We start from the raw sequence: 24,498 nt of genomic DNA, 5'->3' as shown, positions 1-24,498 counted from the left end.
ACCGTCTCATGTGGTAACTTAAAACAAACAAAAAACTACATCGCTGTGTCTTATTTTCTGTGTGTGTTTTAAAGCTGACTTGAAAGTAATAGTTCCAAATCAGCTCCAAGAGGCGTCAAAGAAGGCTGTTTGGTCACTTTTTGCAGTAGGCTTCAATGCAGATGAAGACTGTAATGTCTCCCTCTAGTGGCAAAAGGGCCACTGCCAGAAAGTGACGAACCCATTTTTTAAGACTTATTTGGACAAATACTTATAATTTAACCACCTTAATTATTTATTTGTAAAATTTCAGGCACTTTACGCATCTGCTTATTTCTATTTGCATTGCTAGAAATGACACACTTTATCCGAGAAGAAACTGAGGGGAGAACTGCAGCCAAATGGAGACTGTGGAGAGTAACATTGCAGCGTCCCGTGTAAGATAATTTTAGCACGTGTTTGAATCTTTCATTTCTAGCAATGTATAATGCTGTCAAGACACATTTTTACACTTTTTAAAATACATTGTTTTTTCAAATATTCCCACCATGTGTCCTATTTTAATAGTTTTTAACATCTACGTGTACTCTTTTTTTTTTTTTTTAAACAAATAATGTGCTGTCTGAATCCTTTGAATACCTGCAAATATTAATATTCCATTGCATGCCATTGGATAACGGCAAAATTGTCCAAACATGCAATCTTTTAGTGCATTAAAGATGTGGTGTTGACGAAAGGGGCGGCACGGTGGACGTCCGCTTCACAGTTCTGAGGACCTGGGTTCAATCCCCGACCCTGCCTGTGTGGAGTTTGCATGTTCTCCCCGTGCCTGCGTGGGTTTTCTCCGGGCACTCCGGTTTCTTCCCACATCCCCAAAACATGCATGGTAGGTTAATTGAAGACTCTAAATTGCCCGTAGGTGTGAATGTGAGTGCGAATGGTTGTTTGTTTGTTTGTATGTGCCCTGCAATTGGCTTGCAACCAGTTCAGGGTGTACCTACCCCACCCCCTGCCCGACGATAGCTGCGATAGGCTGCAGCACTCCCGCGACACTTGTGAGGATAAGCGGCTCAGAAAATGGATGGATGTTGTCAAAAGGACTAGTACAATGTGTACTTTTAACCTCTTTTAACATGTGTTTTGCAGTGACTTCCACCTCCTTCACAGGGGTGAAGTGGGGGCACATGGAATTGAATCATGAAGGCTACACCCATTCATTCTGTGTATCATTGCATGTATGACCCCCATGAATTTTGTAATCAAGTTACATATATAACCATTATAGATGCTATTATCTTTTTTTCATCATATGATGCATGTTTGTGTAAATATAGTACAAAATAGTTTTTATTTTTATTTTATTTTGCTAATCAAATGAGAAAAGTCCAGAGTCCCTGTGGTGATTGGGTAGGGAGGTGCATTCAGAGGCACTCGGGTGGGGTTAATCCCCATTCACCCTCACCCTTCACTTGCCCGACCCGATCACAATGAGCTCTGGCCCGCCATTCACCAGGTTTTTTTTTTAAACTTCTTGTGATTTTGTTACATGGTGCAGGTTTACCTAAAGGTGTGGCAGGTGATTTGTGAATTCTTAAAATAGACACACAACAGGACCACTTATTCAATTGTTACACTTTTTTTTTTTTTTTTTTTTTATAAAGCCAGTTGTGATTAAATTGTAGCACTATTCCCCACATGGCTCTACCTCAGGGGTGGGCAAAGTATGGCGCTGTTCTTTAGTTCAGCTTAATAATATTTGTATTATAACAAATGTAATATTTGCATTAACTTACTTTTTTTGTAAAATGAGTCAATTAAAATATATATAAGTTAACTGATTTATTGTAAATAAAACAAAACTAACAATTAGAAATACCTTTAATGTATAATTAAATTAATTAATTCATCGTAGAAAATCGAATTATTTTTTCATTCAAATAAAAAATAAACAATTTTACACACGCATTTAAAATAAACTCAAAGATCTAAGACTATCTATATACACAAAAGGCCATTTCTTGCAAATATTGTACACCATTCTGTTAGTGAGCATTTCTCCTTTGCTGAGATAATCCATCCATCTCACACCCTGGTGTACCTTATATGTATATTTTTTTCCAATTATATGTCTATGACAATAATCAAAAAACAACCATAACAATCGGAAACTACACATTTAACAGGGGAACAAATGTCCCCCCCCCCAAACAGATTCAGTACTTCACTTGCTGATAGTTCTTTAAGAGTGACGCCACCTACTGACTTTGTACTGCACTACATCACCTTCTCCCTCCCTGCACACACGCTTGAGATGGAAATCTTCAGTCGTCAATCCTATCAGTTGTCATGGGATCAGCATTGAAGCATACTGCAAAAAGTGACCAAATTAAAGTAAGAAACCTTGTCCTCAATCATCAATACAGTACAGCAATGATTTATTTGTTGAAAGTGGAGCTAATGGTGATAAAAGCAGAACTATCATTGTGTCTAACCCTAGAAATGACACTGTAATAGTTAATATTTAAAACAATTTAATTACGAAAAAAAAAAAGTCTTCTCGTCATCGAACATGAGCGGAACGTGCGAACCAGCCCTCCTGTACTCGTCGTCCGTTGTCCGTTTGCTGTGGAAGGAGAACGACATCTTTATAGGCAACAATTAAGCACATGAGTGACATCCATTGCTTTTATACGTGTGTGTGTGTGTGTGTGTGTGTGTGTGTGTGTGTGTGTGTACCTGTGTGCTTCCATCCCTTTGTGCCTCTTCATAATGCCGAGAATGCACTTGTAAACCACCTGATCTATAAAGCAAGGATTAGGCAAATTTAGAAACTCCAAAATATCAATTACGAATATTGAGGACTGAGCTCCTTCGTCTTAGTTTTTCATCTCTGAGATGATCCTATGTTTACTAGGCATCATGCATTTTCCCCCCACAAATTCAAATAGTTCACTTTTTTTCGTCAGAATACTCCAAGGATAAACAAATATAGTATAGTTTACATTTGTTAAGCCTGGTGAAACTTGTCTTACTAATTTCCAGAAATAGCCAGATAAAATTTATGTGAGTGTGTAAATTTCCACTTGAGCTGGGTGAGCAGGCAGTCCAGTGACCCAACTATTTGTATACAAGCCATTAAAAAGTCAACTTTTTATGATATGCCCCCTTTAATCTTGATTAATAGCTGCGTGAGTGCTGTCGTTTATTTCTATTGTGTGTATCCAGCTCACCGTCTGTCCTCTGTCGGCATTAGGAGGGATCCGTCAGCGCTTTCACTCGCACCTTGGTGGCAACACAGCCGTCATTTACAGCGTACGCTATTAAAACAAACACATGGCAGGAATGCTGAACAGTCTACCTGATGGTTGCGGACTGAAGGCCGAGGGGGGCACAGGGGAGCCGGACGGGGACACTCTGGCGGTAACGGTCTGCTTCTGCTGCTCGATGAGATCCAGCAGCCGCCCCCTGGCTGCTGCGCTTTGCCTGTTGAGCTCCAGGAGGCGCTGCTGCACAATATTTACGCTGTTGTTAGTAGGCGTCCCCTACAACAAAAACGAGACTTCTTTAGTTTTGGTTAAGGGGTGGGGAGTAGTTTTCATGTAAGGGGTCGTTTTATAAAGTCCTCGATGCAACAAATGATCAAAGTGTCTTTTTGTAGCTCACCTGATGATTCGGTTGATCGACGTGTGGACCGAGTTTGGCAGTGCTTGGTGTCACTCTGCCTGTGACGCCGGATCCCGAGCACTTCTGCTCCACGCTGCTGCTGCTGCTGGGCGACCCCCCGACGCTCCGAGCTCGGATAAGCTGGGCACTGATCACGTCTCTGACTCGGCAGAGCTCAGCGATCTCGGTCGCCAAGGCCTCGGGAGAGAGTCGCGACGTGACGGGGAGGCTGGCGAGATTGGACGTCGAGCTGTGGGCTCTGAGCTTGTTGCAAGCCCCCAGATATGGCTCTGAGGAAAGATGTGTATTTTTGTTTTGTTTTTTTAAGTGGACTAAGTAGTAGACGGTAATAGTAGTACACAAATGAATGAGGTTACCAGGAATTGCCTGCCAGGCATCTCCCTGTACAGGTGAGGAGAGCCGGATGGCAGGAGATACAGAAACTGGTGGTCGCTCGGCAACGGGCTGCTGAACTGTACAGAAAGAAAATATAGAACTAGTAGACAACCCACCGGACAATTCTAAACTGAGCATTTCTGTCTTTGTAAAGGCCAAATTTTCCTCTCTCTTGTAGTGGAATGCATTCAAATGTGGAACTGTTGTGGCTGGTGGATGTAACAAGGAAGGGGCATAATAATCGATGAACTGACCAATATGACTTCTGTCAATTGTGTGGAATTGTTTATTGATTAATCCTGTGTTGAAGGGAATTAAGGAGGCCGAACAGAAGACTGTTTTTAAGGCCACTGATCAAATGTAGGATCTCTCATTCACCAAATATGACGACTAAAGTATCTCATATGCCCTTATCCCTGATTGTGATTCTGATACTTGAAAAGAAATTGAACTATTGGATATAAAGTATGAATCCTTTTTCTAGAAATGTGCAAAGGTAATGTTTATTGAGTCGTTTAAGGACTTTTCACACGGTACTTGGTTTTCTTGGTCTTCACTACTCGGCAGAGCGCAGGGACGATGTCGCAAGCTTGCCCATATTTGGAAGTGGTTTATTTGCGGCATACCAGGAAGTAGCCTGGAGGCTTTTCCCGCTTGTTTGTACGTGAAGTATGTCATTCCACTTGTGTCCCAAAGCTCGGGACACTGGGAACCCGAATTAATTTTTACTTGTTCCATTTTTCTCCATGCCGTTTACTGTACATGTTCGCCAAAAAACCTTCACTGTAAGCATTATGAAAACATTCCGCCAATCCCTCTCCTATTGGATGACGTCTGACGTCACAGCAACTCCGCTGCCGAAATGAACATTTTCTAATTTGAGACACCACCCCGCGATGGTAAACGGCCATGTTACGTCACATGTAATTTACTAATATACAAATTTTCATACAATACACATTTCAAACCTGTAGCTATGACATCAGAGCCTTGCAGTTGGCCGAGGTGCGTCGCCATTGCCGACACCACCGAGTTCAACTTCCTCTCCAGCGCTGCTGTCCGCTGCTGCAACTCTGCCTGCGGACAAATAAATAAACAAGAGATCAGAAAGATGACTCGTGTGCATTAAAGGGACATATATGGAATATTTACTTTTTGTTTGTATCCAAATACCTGCGTGTCGGAAGTAAATCTTTCGTTATCTACCCTTTTCTGCAAATGAAGAAATCAATGCGCCCTTATGCACTTACGCTTCACTTTTAGGTAACAGTGTGGGCTAATTTACATAATTAAAAGAAAATAATTGCCGTAATTTCTGAGGGGCGAGTCGCGGAAAATGCACAGGAAATCTTGGCCAGCCCTCTTCACCCTCCGCCAGAAGAATTTGTTCTTCTCCGAAATGTTCTCTAAAAAAATATGTTTCCCTTAATGCCGGCTGATAAATGACTTACCTGCAGGCAGGAGGTCTCCTCTCTCAAGGTCATGGCCTCTGCAGTGAGAGCGTCAATCAGATCTCGTTGCTTTCTCAGCTTCTCCTCGAGCTTGCGTCTTTCCTCGGCCGCAATCTCAGAGTCATGTTCGCGCTACGAAACACAGACAGCCTTGATTCATCGCCCAGAAATGTGAATGATGTTCAGGGAGGCCTTGTTTTTGGACAGTACATTTTTGAGGAGGTGTACCAGGCGCGCCAGTGTGGAGACCAAAGCCACGGAGAAGCCAGTGAGGCCTTGTTCCGGGCGTTGCCGACTCTGCGTCGACGTTTGCGGACACATAGAATCCAAGTCGAGCTCCACTTGGGCCAGCATGGTCTGCAGCAGGCCCAGTCCGGACTGCTCCCGAGTGAGGGAGGCCACGGGGGAGCCGTTCAACTCGGCGGTCTTGCAGACGCGCTTCCTGGTCCTGGCGGAGCGACAACTACCTGTACGACAACACCATTTTAAAAACACAGCGCTATTTTTTGTAGCCCCAACTTTGTGAGTCTAATATAACGTTTCAATAGGGTATGTATTCTTTGATTACCTGACTGCCTGGGAGAAAGATGAGCATTGAGGACTTCCGAGACCACGAAGGAAGGCTCCTCAACGGCTTCCTCCGAGTGGTTGTGTCTGGACCGTACACGCTGGACAATCGCTGTGGCATTGAGAGCTAAGGAAAAAAACCGGGAGGAGTTTACATGTGGGCATTTGAAATGCAATTTAAAAAGAAAATAAAAATCAAGCTTACCGGTGTGGGCTGGTGCTCTGGCCGGAGTGCGGGGAGATAGAGGACTCGTCCATCTGCGCTCAGCGACACCATGATGGACCCTTTGGCGCTGAATCACTCCTATCTTATTGTTCAACTTTATTTTCCTGCAAAAACAAATACAATACAAAGAGGTATGTTAATGTGCTTGTCTTTATTTATCCGTTTAGATTCAACTGAGATGTGACTACCTCTGGAATAGCCTTCTCTCTGCGGGCTCTTCATCACTGTAGTAGTAGTCTTCCTCCTCTGGATCAGTGAGAGCCTGACAAGTTATGAATTTTTGTTGTCATTTTATTCAAAAAAAAAAAAACTTGTAAGTGCAAAAAAAAAAAAAGCTACAATAAACAATTCTGAAACTGCCAATAACAATATATTACATATTTAAAATGTAAAATCCTATACACTTTAAATAGTAGTATATATTATGTAAACATATTTTAAACAACCTACAGTATTGTTGTATTATCAGTTATGGCATGCAAGGCTATGACAAAAAAAATGATAATAGCATATACTTTTAAACATTACTGCATAAACACCAGCCACAACGTTTTGACTTATAAATAATTTTGGCTCGGATCTCGAGAGAGCATGTGAGTGAGCGAGTGTGTGTGTGTGTGTGTGTGTGTGTGTGTTCAATGAACATTCACTGGACAACTGCACGCACACCTGTTGATCCAACATGGAGTCGCTGAGGGATGACAGCTCAATGGATCTCTGGAAAAAAGTAGAGTCCGAGTTTGGGGCCACCGTCACAGTGGGATGTCCTGTGGAATTACACAAAGACACATTGTGCACACGTGCAAGAGATCCAGAAACATACTTGACTATTCAGATCAATGTTTGGGTAGTGCGGCATGTTCAACATTCTACCAGTATGCCTGCGTGGTGGGTCTCCCAACAGGTCGTTGACCACGGCCATGGCTCTGTCGGAGCGAGCCAGCACATCCTGCAGCAACAGCTTGTCAGAGAACACCTGCAAACAAATTCAATACACTCTGATTTAAAAAATAATGTATATGATTCGATAAAAACAATATCACACCTCTCTCATGATTGCTTGAGTGGCCTTGTCCAGAGGACTACTTCCAGCCTGCCCGAGGCGAGCTTTCAGGGCTTTCTCTCGGAGCTCGCACTGAGCGGCGGCCTTATTGTGCGACTTGCGGCTCTCGTGCCGATGATTCTGAGGACACACCGGGAATAGAAATCTCTAGCGGAGGACTTTATACTTGAAGACAGTTGAAAATACATCATTAAAAGCTCGCGAAACCAGCTTTACCAGCTCTGCGGGGCTCAGCTTGTGCACGGACAGGTCGCTGATGGTGCTCTGAAACCACAACATTATCAGGGTGTCAAATAGCGAACAAAGCAAGCTGCGACAACACACAGTTTTAAAAATTAGTTAATGCACGGCGTCCTCTGTACGACGGTAGACATACGACATTTGTTTTATATTTATGGCCTCAGCCTTAACACATAAATTCACTGTAATATCTACTTATATCTAATTATCCAACCATCTAAAACTATGTTAGGGACAGACAAGGTAGCATTCCGACTTACGTACACAATCAGGTTACGTCACCGCCGTATGAACGTAACTCCGTCGCAAATCGTGGACCGCTCTCATTAATAACTCAAAGCGTTGTTGTTGTTGAATCATTTAGCACGTACTCACCACCCACTCTTTTTTGGGAGGTGCGGCTGTCTTCTTGGGACGAAGGGGCTTTTTCAAACCCTTGCCGTGTTGCGGTCGACACCCTCCTCTAGCAAATGACATGTTTGCAGAGTTGGTTTCTACGAAAATAAATGGAATAAATCAATCTTATGTCAACGTGTTGGCAAAGTCGCTGAATAGCGTTCCCCACTAGCCACTTTCACGGCGAGCTAGCTAACATCTGAAGTTCGCGCTTACTTCGAAACGTAAAACAACCAAAGTGTTTGTTCCACACTGACGGCTTATTTATTTATTTTTTTTAAACTTAAAGACGTCTCGAAACGCTGGTCGAGTTGCGAGCTTCAAATTTGCCTTCCGTAGTTTGCGTGGCAGTTTTTCAATCGTCCCGCGCCACTTCCCTGTGCTTGTCGTCACGTACGCAAAAAGCACGATGGGACATGTAGTACTAGCCACACGGAAGCATGTGAACGTTCGTAACTTTAGGGGCACGTTAGTTTTATGAATAACACATGTTCAAAAAGAATATTGGAACGGGGAGCGAGTCAAAATGCTCGCTAAAAGTGTGTTTTCGCTGTCTTGAGTTCCTGTACTTGTTGCCACGGACGCCTTCCGACGCCAAGAGCAAGATGGGAAATGTAGTACCTGCCGACATGAACTCTAAATTACTGTAAATTGACTCATACTAGTTTCACACAAATACCATTACGCTGTCAGCGGACCTTCTGGTCCACGTTTAATCGTGAAAATGCCATTTTAAAACAATGGGACGATCCCAGTCGTGATTCGACGTGAAATGATGACATTCGTGCACTAGATGGCAATGTTACAATTAGAATGAAACTTTCCTGACATGAGGGCCAACAGTTACTTCGTAAAAAATAAAAATAAAAAAAGTGACACAAGTAACGAATGCAGGCATTATTATTATTTTATTGACTATTTTCACAATTTCCTTTCTTAACAACTCAACGATAGGCGCTTTTATTGGGCGCGTTGACTGGTGCCGTTTTACCTGGCCAGCTGTCACGTCGAAACTTTCTCCACGCCCCTCTGGTGACGCAAAGTAGGACGTCGTGCGCGCATCGGCGAGGAACGACCACCGAGGGGCCTGGACTTCACTTGCGCGCAGTTCTCGTCCGGGGACGCCTCAGCAATATGCGCGGCGCGCCACTCGCGTTTGGAACAGCCGCACACAAGACCCCAAGGACACAAGGACTTCACTCGGAGTCTACATTGCAGACTTCTACTTTGCCCCCAGGCTGGATTTAAAGCGTCATTTCAGAAAACACGCCGCCGGAGACCACACTTGATCTCGAACACGTGGGGGGAAATCGCGTGGAGTCATTTTTGGAGACGCAATTACGCACGGCGATTGTCCAACAAATGCCAGCGCCCAAGTTGTGCATCACGCATTTTCCCGAGTCCCACAGCTCCCCGCATAGTAGGGGGACTTTCTTTCTCTCGCCTGCGGGATGTGGGCCGGAGGACTCCCGGCCGCCGTGGTCGTGACCCTACTCCTGGTCGCCATGGACGTGCAGGCCAGCGGGGAGTACTGTCACGGATGGCACGACGCCCAGGGAGCGTGGAAGGAAGGCTTCCAGTGCCCGGAGAAGATAGACGGCCTGGACGCCATCATTTGCTGCGGGAAGTGCGAGCTGCGCTACTGCTGCTCCAGCACGGACGCGCGGCTGGACCAGGGCAACTGCGACAACGACAGGCGGGCCCTGGAACCAGGGAACGAGGGCAAGGAGACTAAGGACTCCGGCGCAGGTACCGGCGTATGCACTCGCGTCTTTATTCGTCACGGGGGGCGACGTCAATGAACACGCTGCTGAAAAAACGTTACCCTGTTTGGCAAGTTACTTGCAAAATGTATTCCATAAAACATTACTGGTACTTACACTGGCATTATGGGATTATCATTTTACTTTGCGCCTTCAAAATGTCAAAACAAAGCCTTTTGGGTACAATTAGAGCACCCACCACCACGCACCCTCTTCACCGTTCCAACAGAGTTGGTGCACTTCCTATCCATTCCCTGGTGCACATTTTGGACGCTTTTAGCAACAGCATTTGACAAACGATTTGAGCCACGTGTCCCCGTCAACATCTACACTTGGCGCACCCTTTATCGCACATAGACACCTTAAAAAAAACGTAAAAACAAAGCCTTTAAGGTATTTCAGGTCAGTCTTCCCTAAAATGTTAAAGTCGCGCACCCCTTCGACATCCCGGCAGAGTTGGCGCAACCCCTATGGCATGTACAAATTCCCCCCCGAAAAAGGGGGGAAACCAAGTCTTTTGTATGCTTTTAGAGCAGTCTCGCCCTAACCTTTTCCAGCCACTCACCCCCTTCAACATCATGAAAGGAGTTGATGCACCCGGGGAAAAAAAAGTCAAAACAAAGCGTTTTGGATGCTTAAACACATTCACTGCCATTGACGGCTTTAGAAGTCAAATATCCATGTTAACTGGGAAGGCTGGCAGTGAACGAGTTAAATACCAGTCTTTCCCAAACTTTTTTTATGCCACGCACCCCCGTCAACATCCCGACTAAATGTGACGCACCGCCTCTACAATACAAACATCCATAAAATTCGTAAAAACAAAGACTTTCGGATACTAGACTAAACTGAAATCCAAGACAAACAGAAGGAGTAATACGTGCTGACCAAGCCAATAGCTTCGCAGTATAGAGAAACATTTGAACTGAGATTGTACTGGATAACTCTCACGAGGTCTTGAGATTGGATTTTGTGTGATTACACGCTCCCAGTTTCCTTCCCATGAAGCGCTCTGCGGTGCATACACACTATGTCCTTGTTGAGCAGAGCATCAGCTCCCTGCAGGTTGGCAGCAACAGCTGGACAGCAGAAGGGGGCGGGGGTTAGAGAAGAGAGAGGGGGGAAAAAAAAAAAAAAAACAGCTACGTGGGGCTCCCAAATGGTCCTAAAGTGCACTTTTAAAAATAGAATAGCGTTTGTCGGCCGCTGCCGGAATCAAGTCGGGACTTGAACCGGATCGTGGACAGTTGGCTCAGTGGAAAGGCGCTGACAGCTCTGCCCATTAAAACATACACACGTTCTCAAATCACCTTGCATTTTGATACCCCCTCAACCAATTTTTAAGATCATCATGTGCCGTCCAGGGATTCACTCTCTACCACTACTACATTTAGCATTGTTTGGCAAGTACCGTAAGGCTTAGTTAATACAAGCTAATTAATTATGATTTATATGATGAACTAGATTGACTATTAACAATAATAATGTCGATTTTATATGAAACTAAGCATCCTTGGGTCCCTCAAAAGGCTCTATATACTAAATAAGGTATCTTTTTTAAGATTTTGTATCATATAACCACTTATTATACAGATTGTATTGAGCAATGACTTTAGTACTCTGCGTCAATTAACTATAAGCTGTTTTTTTCCACATGTGGTCTTCCACTCTTTTAAATTCAAATAGGTCAATTATCGTGCATTTTTGTTTATTTTCAGATGTTTAATGCTCAAAAATACCACATGCTCGAAAAAAGATTCAAAAATCCCTTAATTGATACCAAAGCATTCAAATCAATATTGAATCGAATCACAACCGAAATAATTGAAATTGAATCATGAGCTTCTTAACAGTCGTTCAACCGCAAAAGAAAAACTGGTAAATGTAATTGAAAATGTTTTTTTTAGTTTTTTTTTTTTTTTTTTTTTTAAAACAACTCAGACCGTTATTGCTTGTTGAATGTTGCGCACCTCCATGACAATGTAGAAAAGCAGTGGCAATATTCAGCAGTAGACAAGAAGACGAGCGAGCGTTTTGGATGCCCAGCGTGTTATCTGACCCTCATTCGTGTTTATTGCAGGAACCGCTGTATACATTTCATCCGCTGGCTCCCGGCCAACCTTACATTTTTCCCCCCTCTCCTCATCTCATACAAAGGATCAGTTGCATTTTATCCATTTTCCTACGCCTCACAGGCTATTAATCACTCAAGGCAAGGAATACACCGAGCAGCTTTGATGACTAACAGGCAGGACGTTATTAATGTTCTCCGTCGAGGGCAAACGTGGCGTTGAGCAACGAGTTTTAATGTTAGCGCACCACAGCGGCGACAGGTGTGGGGCAGGGGCTGCGAAACAATACACGTACAAACTATTCATTTGTATATCTCAGTTGTACACATTTTTTAAGGCTTAGTGCGCCTTTTATCGGACTACGTTTATCAGCTGTGATGTGAATTTTAACCTCATAAAGCGAGGTGGAAAGTCTCCCTCACGGTTCAGGCATCTGTAGGTGGTTAGTAGACCCGAAATCATTCAGATTTACAGATGAGGAGGCCTACCTTTACGTGCACAGACGGACAGGTAATCAGGCGAGGCGATACTCCCATACTAAGAAGAGTTTGTATGCAAGATGATTACATTTATTCTGTAATTCTTGTAATTATTAATCTAGTTAAAGCACGAAGTCGCGACAAACAGGCGTTGACGTTGCTAAATGGCGTAGGCAAAAGAAGCTTTGCAATTGAGAAGCTACGATACTCGCTTCTGATTGGGGCTCATTTGGTCGAATTCCCTAGCCGGACTTCATCGAAGTACGAGCTCTGGAGTTTGCCCCAAAAGGCCACTTCCTGTTCTATTTCGGGCATGGGACCCTGAGACTTTTGCGTGCGTTCTGTTACGATAGACGTGTACACCCAATTTTGCTTCGATTTGTGGAACCGGTGTCACGGGAAAAGTTCAAATTGTACAGGGCTCTGGGTTGCTCTTTTGCCAGTGAAAGGTTTCAACAAGTGCACTTAATTCCGGGGGCTTCGCACCCACGGGGGATGCGGATCGATCTACCGTACGGTCAGCCTGTGCAGGAACGTGCGACTTTTATAGAAACCCAAGTCGCAGAGAAAGAAATAATACAGGGTGTCGAAAAAGTCACTAACAGTACCTGTTCTTGACAAACCACGCAGCGGAAGGCTACTACTACCACCGCTGATGAAGACACTGAACTCCGAGAGGAGGCGTTTGCGCAAAGCCGTGGAAAGTCAAGAAAAAGTCGATTGTGCAGATGCTTCGGTCCTCCTACGGACCTTAGACAAGACAAGAAGATTATGATGCTCAACAACCTGAAGTCGGTACTTCAGGTTGGAGGGACTTACTGCCGCTTCTGCAAAAATTGTAAAAATTGGGAGCAAAGCTTCTCAAATTATGCGCTAAACTGCAGTCGGGGATAGAGAAAAAAAAAAAACGTTTTGCAACACTGCTCCAATGTCAATTGGCGAGCCATGAGCAAAGGAATGATATGCCAACCAAAAAAAGTGCAACGCCGCAGCTGTCAGATGCAGATGGCTTAAACGTCTATCCGAATGATACCTGAAACAAAATAGATAACAGGAAGTGTATAGTGACTTTTGGGACGCCCTGTTCACGCTAACTCAGGGAATGGACTTGGAAATCAGGAAGAAAAACAACAAACATCCAAATATGAAACCCCGATAAAGAATACAATTGGTCAGATACACCACATATGGGACTGGGAGTCAAAGCAGGGCGCTTGACGCCCATATAAGTACAGAAAAATAGGCGAGTGAACCCCCCGCCCCCGCACGCCCGAGGGACATTACCCCGATATGTGTAGCCATAACAGACTTATAGAAATAGTTCCTGTGAGAAGCTGTTTATTGGGAGTCAGGTGTTGGCAGAGATATGTTAGAAGTTTGACACCTCACTTCTGGCTTTGGTGTCACCTGCCCTCCCGGACCTCCTCCCCTTCATCATGCATGCCCTCCTACTTTTTAAGACGGAAGCCTCTCCTGCTATTATCTGTGCTAATACTGCTTTGCATGAGCATTGAGAGAAAGGAGCCTGCAGACAAAGGGAAACTGGCGCTAGTCACCTTGCTGTCCCCGTTTGGCGTACAGCTACGCCCCGTAACGCGGCCTCAGAATGGAAAAGAACCGCTGACCCGGCATAAAACGCGAGCATGTCGCTTGTGACGTAACCTGGAGGTTATTGTGTTTTGACCGCCATTGGGAGTGCGCACTGGAAATGATAACGCATGAAAAGTAAAGCGCAGTCATGAGGCAATTCAAGCGAATCCCAATAAAAATCTGTGAAAATATCCCGTGAAGACTGTCAAAACATTAGCTAACAACCTAGCCAGAGCCGAAGCTACGTTTGCATAATGCTCAAACATCTACAATTAGAGAAATACAAATTGAAAAAAATAACTGGATTTTTTTAAAGTATGTGATAGAAGATGAAAGACAACTACTACTCTACTACATACATTAAATACGGTAGTAACGATAATTCAATTTTTAAACAAAACCATCCTCCCCGACGTCGGCCATGATGGCTAATTTGCAAAAGCTGGCAAAGTTGCTCCTTTGAATGAATATAAAAGTCAGCCAGACGAGACGGGCTCGCTTCTTTCATTTTTCATGAAATCATTCGATGCTGAATGCCTTCTTTTCTCGGAGCAAAAGCCAAGCGCTGCGAAGTCCGGCCAGGAATAACTGGCTCAAGAATGCCCCCCCCCATCCCCCTCACACACACAAATGCATATGCATACACATAACTAATACTCACCGACCACTTAATTAGGTACACATTACAGTATCAGAAGAGGTTTGTTTTGACTTTATGCTTCATTATAAGTTTGGGAAAGACGGCTTTACAAGTATGCAGAACAAAAGCTGTGTTCAGGCTAGCTGGGGGGTGCGCCAATTCTGTCATGATGTTGAACAGGGTGCGTAGCTTAAAAAGTTTGGGAACAGTTGCTCTAAAAGTGTTCCCCCCCCCCCCCCCCGCCCCCTCTCTCAGGGTGTTTACGGTGGGTAGGGTGTGTCCCACTCCGTCGGGAGTTTGAAGGGAGTGAGTGACGAAATAATTTGGGAACGACCCCTCCAGAAGTACCCTAAATGCTTTGCTGTGCTTTTTTTTTTTTTTTGCTAAGTAGAAGGGGGTGCGCCAACTGTCGAAATGTTGGAGACGGCGTGTTGCTTAAAAAGCTCGCGAAAGGCTTCTCTGAAAGCAGCCGAAATGTTTTGCTTTTTTAAAATGTTTTTAATTTAAGGGTGGGTTTCATGCGTGCCAAACGGCTTTAAAGGCTTCTAAAACTTTTGTTTTCCTCCCTTCGTTCTCCTACCTTCTCACGGAAGACAACGAGGCTAAAGTGGCTACGCTAGCCACTTTGGGCTAGCGCGTGGACTGGCTGTTGTCATGCCCCACCATGCTCCACGCGCTGGCTGTTGAGCCTGAATTTAAAAAAAAAATAATAATAATTTCCCCCTGCTGCTTGCTTTCGTCTTTCTTTGTGTAAAGGCGCACACTCAATGCCCCACAACGAGGCGCTCTCAAGGAGTGTGTTTTCGGGATATAGGTGTAGCTAGCTAACTGCACATTGCAATTACAACCACCTACTGGGTCTATTTGTAGCGGACAAAAGGGGTGCGCCAACTGTCAGAATGTTGAAGGGGCTGTGTGGCTATTCCCCCCCCCTCCCCTTTACTATACATCATGACAAACTAGCCAATAACATGTTGTTCACACACAGAGTGGAGTGCGGGTGACACAGCAGGGCGCTAAGGATTAGACAAGATCAAAACAAAGTCGAGAAGTGCTAATGAGAGTCTCCGGCTCCCTGGGAAGCAAATCCCGGCGCACCTTTCGCTCCCGACGGGGCCGGTCCGGCCAGCTTTTTGTGTCCCTGTCTCAGCCAATCAGCACTCACCTGTCTAGACAGGCAGGAAGTAGCTTGGAGTTTAAATGCCCTGTGAGGTTCTTATGTGAAGTCGAATGATGTGGGATTCACAAATTTTGGTGCACGCACTCCCGGGGGTTGGCGGTCTGGTGTCGTAATGTACGTTATAGTTCATGTTGGCCATTAACTTAAATTTGTTTTGGCTTTTTCTTTCAGGCTGTGTGTGGGTGGGTGGGAGGTGATGTGCACCTACTCCGACAGAAAAAATGCACAAATATTGGCAAAAAAAATATTTAAACATAAATACTAGTCAAAAACATGAAATTAGGTGAAAACTAGAAGTGGGTGCGCCAACTCTTTTGAAATGTGAAATCTAATAGCGTTCTCTCCCGGTCTCCCTCCGCAGTTCCCATCTATGTTCCCTTCCTCATCGTGGGCTCCGTCTTCGTGGCCTTCATCCTGGTGGGCTCAGTGGTGGCCATGTGCTGCTGTCGCTGCCTGCGCCCCAAGCAGGAGATGGCGGCGGGCGGCTCCGGCGGAGGGGGCCGCCTCCTGGAGACCATCCCCATGATGTCCGGCGCCGCCGGCTCCAGGGGCTCGTCGTCGCGCCAATCCAGCACGGCAGCGTCGTCCAGCTCCTCCGCCCCGTCCGCCAACGCCCGCCCGGGACCCCAGCCGCCCGCTCCTCTGGTCCGGGCGCAGGCCTCCTGCTGCCTGCCGCCCGACGCCAGCGTCTTCGTCAACATGCCCACCAACTTCTCCGTTCTCAACTGCCAGCAGGCCACGCAGATCATGCCCCACCAGGGACAGTTCCTGCATCCGCAGTACATCGGCTACGCCCATCCGGTGTCCCCCACTTTTATAGACCCCACCCAAGGTGGGTATAGACCCCTCCAGTCCCCTTGCCCTCCCCCTCAAGCTGGAGGCTCGAGTGTCGCCAGTGAGCAGAAATACCCGCCAGTGACAGTGTGACGACTTGTCAAACGACACCCGAGTGGATTCTGGTGCCCCCCCCCCCCCCCCCCCCTTCCACCACCACCATTTTATTTCTTTTTTTAAGGGGAACGAAATAAAATGTTTTTTTTTTTGTGGTTAGAATACATTGTATGTGCCTCCACTAGTCTAAAAAAAGTATTCTGATTATTATCACATTCGTGGATTAAGAATAACTTTCATCCATCTCAGGGGGCCGCCATGTTTGGCAATATCAACCTCTGCTGTCGACCGAAATTAACGTCAAGTGCTCTCTGCCTGTGTTCCGGCGTCATGTATGCTGTGATAACTAGCATAACTACGCGTGGTTTGCTAAGAGTTTGTTCAAACCATCATGACATCAACATGTTGTTACAAATGGAAACTGATGAATTAACATAATTAATCACTATTCCACGAACGCGATAATAATCACAGTACAGTTTAGACTAGTTGTGGAAAATTCAATGTATTTTTGCAACAAACAAAAAAAAAAAAAAGAAATTGGGGTTGCGTTCCCCTATAAGGACTGTTTGTTTTCTGGACTTGGTTTTTGGTATTGCAAATGAGCTGAGCTCAGCTTACAAACGTGGGCTCAAAAATACTTACAAGTATGAAAGATTTGTGTGTTTGTACCAGGGATGACTGGGGTGATTTATAGTGCGCATTTGCAAAAGTGTGTGTGTGATGGCAATCGCAGGCGGTCTCCCTGCAGACTATTTAAACGCTAATGAAGTGAGCGCGGCACACGGACCGTGACGCTCCGGACTTTTCCTCCCGACGCCGCCCCGGCGTGAGAAAACGCCGACGTCACCCGAAGGCTCGTGAGGCGGCGCTTTGAAAACGATACCCCCCCACCCCCACCCCCTTGCTCGCGTTTCCCGTGAGGTGTGTTACTGGATTTTACACTTGCACAGTTCAGTGCGCGTGCTGAGCGAACAAGCAAGTCGCCCGTTACCTGCCAAACGCAGGAATGCGCAGTCTGTCTGCACAATATGCAGCAATACAGCTTGCGTCGTCGAGGATGCACGAGTGCCATTTTTAATGCCTTCATGGAACTAAATAAAAAAACACGTCATTTTCAGTGAGCTTCTGAGTCTTGTTTGCCCACTTTCACATCGTAATACCCCCCCCCCCCAACATCCCCCCAAAAAATTCTTTTGAATACTTTAAGAGCAGTCTTTACCGTTAAACACGCCCCCTTTACCCCAAACTCATTCTAAAAGTCGGACTAAAGCCTTTTGGATACTCCTGCCTTTCCGAAACGTTTTAAGCTATGCACCCCTTTTAGCATCTTAACAGAGTTGGTGCACCCTCTAAAAAAAGAGAGAGAAAAAAAAAAAAAAAAAAAAGAACTTCGCTACTATGCCCCCCCCCCCCCAAAAAAAAAAGCCAAACAAAAGCCTTTTGGACACTTTTAGAGCAGTCTTTTCCAAACCTTTTAAGCCTCGCACCCCCTTTAAAATCCTGATAGAGTTGGCGCACCCCCTTCTACTCTGTACGTTGCCCACGGGCCCCCGGGTTGCACCCCCTAGCTCTCAGCTGAACGAGCGGTAAAAGCTTGTTCACCATTTTGCACGCAGAGCTCTGTCACATACTTAATCCCCTCGAAACACACTAATTACACACATTCGCAGACAGATCAATCACCCACAGCGGACGCTGGAACAAATAGCCGTCACATCATCGGACGCGCTCGGCGGGAGCGGGACGGATAAGAACGAGGAGGAGGAGGTGCGATTTTGTCAGGGTGCATATTTGCAGCGTGTAGCTCAGGGAGTGGATGAAATTCTCCATACTGCAGCAGCTGCAAGTTCAGGAAGGTGGGCGCGAGAGGAGAGTGCCTCAATCTTAAAGGTCTGCGTAGATTTGACTCCAGGAGCTCAGAAAAGGAGTGGAGGAGAGGTGGGCTTTTATTATATGTGGCAAAAAACATACAACGGGAAGGAAAACCTATTGCGGTATAAACGTCTTGGTTGCTTGGTACAAAATGAAGACAATGATTATGTTTTTCTTGTTCAAAGATTTACTATCATGAGACGTTCACTTATTTTTAACCGTTGGATGGCAGTTAAGAATGTCTTACAGAGAAAAGGTTTTGTAACTGGGGACGGTTTGCCCAAGAAAGTGTTTAGTTCTATTATTTCTCGCAGTAATTTCTCTTTTAAAAATGTTAACCATTTAAAAATAATAAATGATTAATTTTGATTACAAAAACACATTTCGGCCGCTTGTATCCGGGATCTTGTTCTTTCGGTACGACCCACAGCTCGTGACCATAGGTGAGGGGAGGAACGTAGATCGACCGGTAAATCGAGAGCTTCGCCTTTCGGCTTAGTTCCTTCTTCACCACAACGGATCGATACAAAGTCCGCATCACCGCAGACGCTGCACCGATCCGCCTGTCGATCTCCCGTTCCATTATTCCCTCACTCGTGAATAAGACCCCAAGATACTTGAACTCCTCCACTTGGGGCAGGATCTCATCCCCGACCCGGAGAGGGCACGCCACCCTTTTCCGACTGAGGACCACGGTCTCAGATTTGGAGGTGCTGATTCTCATCCCAGCCGCTTCACACTCGGCTGCGAACTGCTCCAGTGAGAGTTGGAGGTCACGGCTTGATGAAGCCAACAGAAACACATCATCTGCAAAAAGCAGAGATGCAATACTGAGGCCACCAAACCGGACCCCCGCTACGCCTCGGCTGCGCCGAAATGAGTTTCCAACGCAGGGTGTCCGGGCTCTCCCTTAGAGATAGGGTGAGAAGCTCGGTCGTCCGGGAGGATCTCGGAGTAGCTATCTTTTTACAGGAAAATTTTTTTCCGAATCTGACAAGGTTGCATGAGCCAAACATTTCCATTCGTGGCACATAAAAATCGAACAAGTGTTTGCACCAGAATCGAGCAGGGACTGGCACAAAACAATGATTGTCACACCCAACTCAACGCGTGACTTCTTTCGGGCGACCAAAAAAAAAAAAAAAGAGGCTTTTTACAGTCAACAGCAGACAGGAGGCAGACGTGTTTTTGGGATTGATTGGATTTAATGATTAAGACTTGGACGGGACAATCCCTCCCCTCGATACAAGCCGGCGTTCTCGCATTCCACAAGCAGAGCACAAGACGCCAAATTTACAAAAACAAACAAACAAAAAAAAAACACGATGGGTGAGCGTCTCCGTGGAAATCCCTTCTTCTCGTTTTGGATGCATACTAGCGCTCGCGCCGTGGAAAGCAGTCTCAGCATTTATTCAATATCCTACTAGTGCAATGAATTGTCTGTTTTACCAACAGCTGTTTTACCAGTGATGTTTTTTTCCACTACAGTGTGACAACACAGCACACTAGTACAACAATTACGGTGCACTGGTAGCAAAACTCCACGTTACTAGAGAGGCAAAACTGTATCCTAGTTGACAAAAAAAAAAAGACTAGTAAGACAGTCATTCCACTAGTGCACCCTAGGCGTTCGACTAGTATGCTGGTTCTACAACTGCGCTTTGGTCATTCTACTAGTGCGCAGAAATGTAATACAGTAATGGTAAAAAAACAGCACTATAAAGACAGTTGTTACAAGGGATGTTTGATATCACTTTTTTATAGACTCATACCAGTATGAGTATTCAATCTTGAGTACTCACCGATACCACTAGTACTTTTGATACTTTATATTTCAATGAACACAACGACAGATAATTGTGGAAAAAAAGACATCTTTTCCTTTTCCGATGCACGATGATTCGCCAACGCGTCGAACCGCCACAGTGCAGTGCCAACTACTGGCGAGGAGGACTTACTTGATGTCATGTATATGTACATATCCATCCATCCATTTTCTGAGCTCCTTCTCCTCACTAGGGTCGCGGGCGTGCTTGGAGCCTATCCCAGCTATCATCGGGCAGGAGGCGGGGTACACCCTCAACTGGTTGCCAGCCAATCGCAGGGCACATACACATTCACAACTACGGGCAATTTAGAGTCGTCCATTAACCTACCATGCATGTTTTTTGGGATGTGGGAGGAAACCGGAGTGCCCGGAGAAAACCCACGCAGGCACGGGGAGAACATGCAAACTCCACACAGTCCTCAGAACTGTGAGGCAGACGCTCTTGGCTGCAGTCTTCAAGAGTACCCGATACCTTGAAATAAGGATGGCATCTGTATTTGCCCAGCTCGACTAGTAAGACATACTTGTTTTGCTAGTTCACCCTAATCGCTCTACTCGTGTGCTGAATTGTCTTACTGGCGAGGACAAAGAGCATACTAGTACAGGGACATTTCAGTGCTCGAGTAGAATATCAAATAAATGCTCAAACCGCTTGCCATACAAGGTCAAGTATTTCTTCTCTCGGACATTTGAGTAAAAAAAAAACTGAAAAAAAGAAAACATAAAAAAAAAGGTCCAGTAGTTGAGACGGGACAGATAGGAAGTGAGCCGATAAGGAAGATGGATGCTCCACTAGTCGGGCGGGGCGGGGCGGGGGGTCCGAGCCTTCTGCCTAGTCGCATCTCCTGTGGTGTTTGGCAGCGCTCGGAATGGAATTCATCCGTGCGTGTTTATTTGGACGTCCCCCTCGCCTTCACCATTCCCTTCATGTGATGACTGAAGGGCGAGGGGGGGTAACACATGCGGACGCACAACACACACACATGCACAGAAGGATACAGTGGAACGCACCAATCAGGCTTCCCGAGTAGTCTCTGACTTGCGGTGCTTGTGCGTGGCGTATGATAGCTTATGTTTTGATAGTCCGGAATAATCCATAGGCTTGTAGTCCCGTTGCCACAGTGACAGCTCACAGGGGGGGATGGGATGGTGTTTGACGGGCGGGGGTGGGAGTTAGATGCTGGGCCGCTGGCGGGTGGTGTCGTACGAGCGCACGACCTGCGATTGGGACACCACGCCGTGCTCCTCCTGGGAGAAGGCGTAGCCGTCTGTGGATGGGTGGGACGGTGGAGATGGGGGGGAGGTGGAGGGTGGCGGGATGGCGGGTGGGTGGAGCGGACGTTAGCGGGCCAATCTCTGGCCGGTCACCGACAGCAAAAACACACAGCGTACTCACGCGTCACGGGCTGCTGCAACGAGTTGGAGCGTCCGATGCTGGAGGACGTCTTCCTAAAGACTCTTGTCAGCAGATGGGCACGTTCGTTTAGACTGCGGCAGGGAGAGAGCGGAGCACAGGAAGCAGACATTTCATTTCCAAGGCTATAAGGAGAGGGCGGGGGGGGGCGCACGCACTTAAGCGCTAACTATTGACTCTACTGGGTCAACATTTAATCTGTTTACTGTTGCAGAAAGCAGGTCGGCCAGTTTGGCGCACTACAAGGCCATCCAACAAGCGCGTCCTTGAGGACCACAACTGAACAAAAATGACAGTTGACGTCGTACAATGTGGATTTTTTTCGTTCGAATTAGGGACGGACTGATTATCGGCATTTTGACGCAGATCGTTTTTCGTCATCGTTTTTATTTTATTTTTTTTAATCCGAGAGAGAAATATATTTTTTGGTTGAACTTCAGGGAGCTATTAGAATTTTCAGGAACCTGGGAACTCCCTGCACTTTTTATTTTTGTATGAACATAAAGCAAAGATAAATGAAAGATAAACATTTCAGTCATGATGAAATTTAAGAAAACTATTTATTGTAGAAAACTTTAGGGAGCTATTTATTTTTCAAAGTTCTCATTCAACTTTATATTTAGATGCTGCGGAGCCTGCGAGCTCCTTGCACTTTTCGTTACAATTTTAAATATAAAGATGTCTATTTTCTAAGATAAAAAACAAAAATGCATCGGAAGTTGCTCTTGCCATCGTACAATTCTGCATTTCTTAAAAAAATATGGAAAAAAATGTCACAAGAATGTCATTCAAATGAGAATCAAAGGATTAACTCAGCAGTCATCTTTTTCTTTGGCTTTTTTTTTTGCGACACTCGCCTCAACAAGAAGAACGTGCAAAAATGTACATCGGAAGTTACCCCTGACTTCGTACAATTGTGAATTTTTCCAAGAAATTTGGGGAAAAAATGCCGCTGAAGTCACTGAATCAAAGGATTAACTCTGCAAAGTTAGTGCTTTCTTTAGCTTGTTTTTCGACACTATCCTCAACAAGAACAACACACGAAAAGAATATATCAAATGTCAAATGGGACCAAAACAACTGATGTACACGCATGTCACAAATCAATATATTTGGATGTGGTCAAGACGGCATTTACGGGGTATGTCCGATTTGTGCGTTTACGATATCTGAAACGTATTGGATTTTTATCCACATTTAGAAGAGACCTGATTTCGAAAATTACAATCGAGTCACCAAAGCTCGGACGTGGTCCGCGTTTTAGCGTTCCAAACCGGTCCATACGGCGCGGTGGAAACGTTGTTTTTGTCAAACAGGACGCCCACAGTGGACCGGGACCTCAGGCCGCCGCCGCCCGACCCCCCCCCCCCCCCCCCCCCCCCGACTCTCAGAGAAGAAGACTGGACCCTCTGTGCGAAGACCACACGCCGTCACGGCTCCTCTCCTCTCCCGTCGAGCAAAAATAACGAAGCGCCTCGCTCGTATTAACACCCCCCGAAACACCTCGTCGTCACCGTCACCACTGAGGCCGCGAACGTGTCCGCCATTATGCGGATGAATGGAGCTCTGTGCTCCAACAACAAGGGATGTTTCCGAGGAATGGAAGCCTTTAAAGTGTGGGGAATGAATCTAAGACGTCTTTCGCCAAAGCAAATGAAGTCTGTTCTATCGAAAAATATGAAGCTCGTCAATAGTCGGCAAGACGTCATTTCAACGAGCTTCAAAGGATTGTTCTACTTTTGCTGTTCTGGCACCTATCCCGAAAGATTAATATCTCAAATCGAGGCACTGGGCACGTCGTACAACTCGGAGTTCGGCAATTTTGTGTGTGTGTGTGTGTGAAAAATGTGCTTTTAAAGTTGCCAAGATGTCTTTTGTTTGTTTTATTTTCAGCTTTTTTTGTTGTTGCAAAAACAAGGTTGCTTTCCTGGGAACATTACACTTTTAAAGTGGATGGGGGAAAACTTCTTCAGCCAAAGCAAATGGTGTTTGTTCAATAGAAAACATAAAGGATGTGCACCATTTCAACTCCACCCTGGGGATTCTCCTCCTACCTTTCCACAACTTTTCCCATACTACAAATACAGATGTGCTCTTTTTACAAGCCGGACGCTTTACTGTAACTCCTCTCATTCTGGATGATGAGTGGCAAGCTTCCTCCCCCCGTTCAGAGTTGATGAAAGCGCACCTCGAGCCTCTCGAGGAGGCGGAGGGCCCGGACTCTCATAGAAAGCGGCTTGTCTCAATATAAGGGAGTGTTTTTAAGGGAGGGTCGCTAATTGACGTAGACGTGCGGCAGCAATCTGCGTGTTTCAAACTACTGCTTACTTCCAAACACTGCTAACCACACACAAGCGCATATATCTAAAGACAACACACCAGGTCCGTGCAGCAGGTCAAATTGGTCCAACTATGAAGAGTTTAAAATAAAAAAAATGTAAAGAAAAAAAAAAAAAAAAAAAATGGAAATGATGAGCATGCAAAAACAAAGGGTGAAAGGTCATCGGAGGTTAAGAGTTCACACAGCAGGACAGTTGACAGGCGGGAGTTACTACCTCCGTGCCGCCTCTAAGGGACCTCGGCCTTGCCTTTGGTTCTGATGATGAGGATTTGTCATAATGAACTTAGTCATTCATTATGCTCGACTCCATGGCTATGCTAAAGTTAAATGTAAACACAGATCATTGAAATAAAATAATAAATAGAGCGGTTCATCTAATTTTCATGAAGAAATTCATGAAAATTCAATTAAGAAAATGTATATTTATAATTTATACCTGACATT

The 24,498-nt window shown here is 45.4% G+C and overlaps 3 protein-coding genes across 18 annotated transcripts in view; 1 reads left to right on the top strand and 2 right to left on the bottom strand.

Annotated features, from left to right (window-relative positions):
- Nucleotides 1-2,397: 2,397 nt before the first annotated feature.
- spice1 (spindle and centriole associated protein 1) lies at nucleotides 2,398-8,410 on the bottom strand. Of its 5 annotated transcripts, XM_061666882.1 has the most exons (18): nucleotides 8,198-8,410; nucleotides 7,961-8,079; nucleotides 7,562-7,609; nucleotides 7,328-7,465; nucleotides 7,156-7,258; nucleotides 6,952-7,049; nucleotides 6,471-6,544; nucleotides 6,262-6,386; nucleotides 6,058-6,183; nucleotides 5,700-5,956; nucleotides 5,490-5,621; nucleotides 5,007-5,115; nucleotides 4,020-4,115; nucleotides 3,643-3,932; nucleotides 3,338-3,521; nucleotides 3,210-3,261; nucleotides 2,716-2,779; nucleotides 2,398-2,602 (listed from the first exon to the last, which is right to left on the bottom strand). In XM_061666882.1, exons 2-18 carry the CDS (start codon nucleotides 8,060-8,062, stop codon nucleotides 2,540-2,542), a joined length of 2,061 nt encoding a protein of 686 aa, XP_061522866.1. In that variant the 5' UTR covers nucleotides 8,063-8,079; nucleotides 8,198-8,410; the 3' UTR covers nucleotides 2,398-2,539. The 5 variants fall into 5 exon arrangements, with proteins under 5 accessions (XP_061522866.1, XP_061522865.1, XP_061522869.1 ...); XM_061666881.1 differs by having other exon boundaries at nucleotides 7,961-8,410; XM_061666885.1 differs by having other exon boundaries at nucleotides 2,716-2,774; nucleotides 7,961-8,410.
- A 685-nt stretch (nucleotides 8,411-9,095) lies between these two features.
- On the top strand, nucleotides 9,096-16,646 carry LOC133396741 (protein shisa-2). Its single transcript, XM_061666887.1, has 2 exons — nucleotides 9,096-9,730; nucleotides 16,067-16,646. Exons 1-2 carry the CDS (start codon nucleotides 9,433-9,435, stop codon nucleotides 16,630-16,632), a joined length of 864 nt encoding a protein of 287 aa, XP_061522871.1. The 5' UTR covers nucleotides 9,096-9,432; the 3' UTR covers nucleotides 16,633-16,646.
- A 2,985-nt stretch (nucleotides 16,647-19,631) lies between these two features.
- The window catches only part of atp8a2 (ATPase phospholipid transporting 8A2), a 53,915-nt gene continuing 49,048 nt past the window's right edge, over nucleotides 19,632-24,498 (bottom strand). For 6 of the 12 annotated variants that reach the window (XM_061667103.1, XM_061667106.1, XM_061667108.1 and 3 more), the window contains 2 exons: nucleotides 21,696-21,787; nucleotides 19,634-21,567 (listed from right to left, as the gene is read on the bottom strand). In XM_061667103.1, coding sequence (XP_061523087.1) covers nucleotides 21,473-21,567; nucleotides 21,696-21,787 — 187 coding nt within the window. In that variant the 3' untranslated portion in view covers nucleotides 19,634-21,472. Of the gene's footprint in view, nucleotides 21,568-21,658; nucleotides 21,788-24,092; nucleotides 24,124-24,498 lie in introns of those variants that run through there. The other 6 variants (XM_061667099.1, XM_061667101.1, XM_061667102.1 and 3 more) reach the window with 4 other exon arrangements.

The sequence above is a fragment of the Phycodurus eques genome, chromosome 21 (assembly GCF_024500275.1).
Source record: "Phycodurus eques isolate BA_2022a chromosome 21, UOR_Pequ_1.1, whole genome shotgun sequence".
Taxonomy (NCBI): domain Eukaryota; kingdom Metazoa; phylum Chordata; class Actinopteri; order Syngnathiformes; family Syngnathidae; genus Phycodurus; species Phycodurus eques.
This window is presented reverse-complemented; position numbering and strand designations above follow the sequence as displayed.

Excerpts from the sequence above, each read along its gene's own strand:
- spice1 (XM_061666881.1), bottom strand. The coding sequence starts at position 8,062 with ATGTCATTTGCTAGAGGAGGGTGTCGACCGCAACACGGCAAGGGTTTG. Across the intron at positions 7,050-7,155 it reads CCCACCACGCAGGCATACTG|GACATCCCACTGTGACGGTG; the intron begins GTAGAATGTTGA and ends GTAATTCCACAG. Across the intron at positions 3,262-3,337 it reads CTTCAGTCCGCAACCATCAG|GTGCGAGTGAAAGCGCTGAC; the intron begins GTAGACTGTTCA and ends GTTGCCACCAAG.
- LOC133396741 (XM_061666887.1), top strand. The coding sequence starts at position 9,433 with ATGTGGGCCGGAGGACTCCCGGCCGCCGTGGTCGTGACCCTACTCCTG. Across the intron at positions 9,731-16,066 it reads GACTAAGGACTCCGGCGCAG|TTCCCATCTATGTTCCCTTC; the intron begins GTACCGGCGTAT and ends CTCCCTCCGCAG.